At 56.9% G+C, this 603-nt stretch overlaps 1 protein-coding gene across 1 annotated transcript in view; it reads right to left on the bottom strand.

Annotated features, from left to right (window-relative positions):
• EMH_0012620 (uncharacterized protein) overlaps positions 1 to 603 on the bottom strand; it is a gene marked incomplete at both ends in the record, with an annotated part of 3,801 nt that overhangs the window by 2,929 nt on the left and 269 nt on the right. Inside the window, 2 exons of the mRNA XM_013499583.1 lie at positions 1 to 241; positions 472 to 552. Of these exons, the coding sequence (XP_013355037.1) occupies positions 1 to 241; positions 472 to 552 (322 nt within the window). The remainder of the gene's footprint in view (positions 242 to 471; positions 553 to 603) is intronic.

Consider the following 603-nt stretch of genomic DNA (forward strand, 5'->3'; position numbering starts at 1 on the left):
TATCCATGTGCTGAAGACAGCAGCGAAGAACCACCCACTCTATCGCCAGGAGAGCCAGCAGCACCTGCTGCTGCTGCTGCTGCTGCTGGTGCCCCTCCAGCTCCTGCTCCTCCCCCTGCTGCTGCTGCTGCTGCTGCTGCTGCTGCTGCTTCTGCTGCTCCACTCTTCCACGCAGAGCCTGAGGGCTTCGCTGTGCCCGCCAGTGTATTGACAGCTCGCCCGCGTACACTCACGCTTATGCCTAAACCACACAAACCCTAAACCCTAAACCCTAAACCCTAAACCCTAAACCCTAGACCCTGGGGGGTTCTATATATAACAGGCACAGACGGAATGCAGATCCTGCTGCTGCTGCTGCTGCAGCAGCAGCAGCTGCTGCTGCTGCCGCAACTGCAGCAACTGGCCTATACTCTCTACCCGCCACACCCAACCTAAACCCTAAACCCTAAACCCTAAACCCTAAACCCTCACATTTTCTGTTGTTCTTGGCGATGAGTGTAGAGAGGGAGACGCCGCCCCCCAGACTGAGGCCAGCAGCCAACGACGGTTGTGCTGCAGCAGCACAAAACACCACAAACCCTAAACCCTAAACCCTAAACCCTA

The sequence above is a fragment of the Eimeria mitis genome, genomic scaffold, assembly GCF_000499745.2.
Source record: "Eimeria mitis Houghton genomic scaffold, Emh_scaff446, whole genome shotgun sequence".
In the NCBI taxonomy this organism is placed as follows: domain Eukaryota; phylum Apicomplexa; class Conoidasida; order Eucoccidiorida; family Eimeriidae; genus Eimeria; species Eimeria mitis.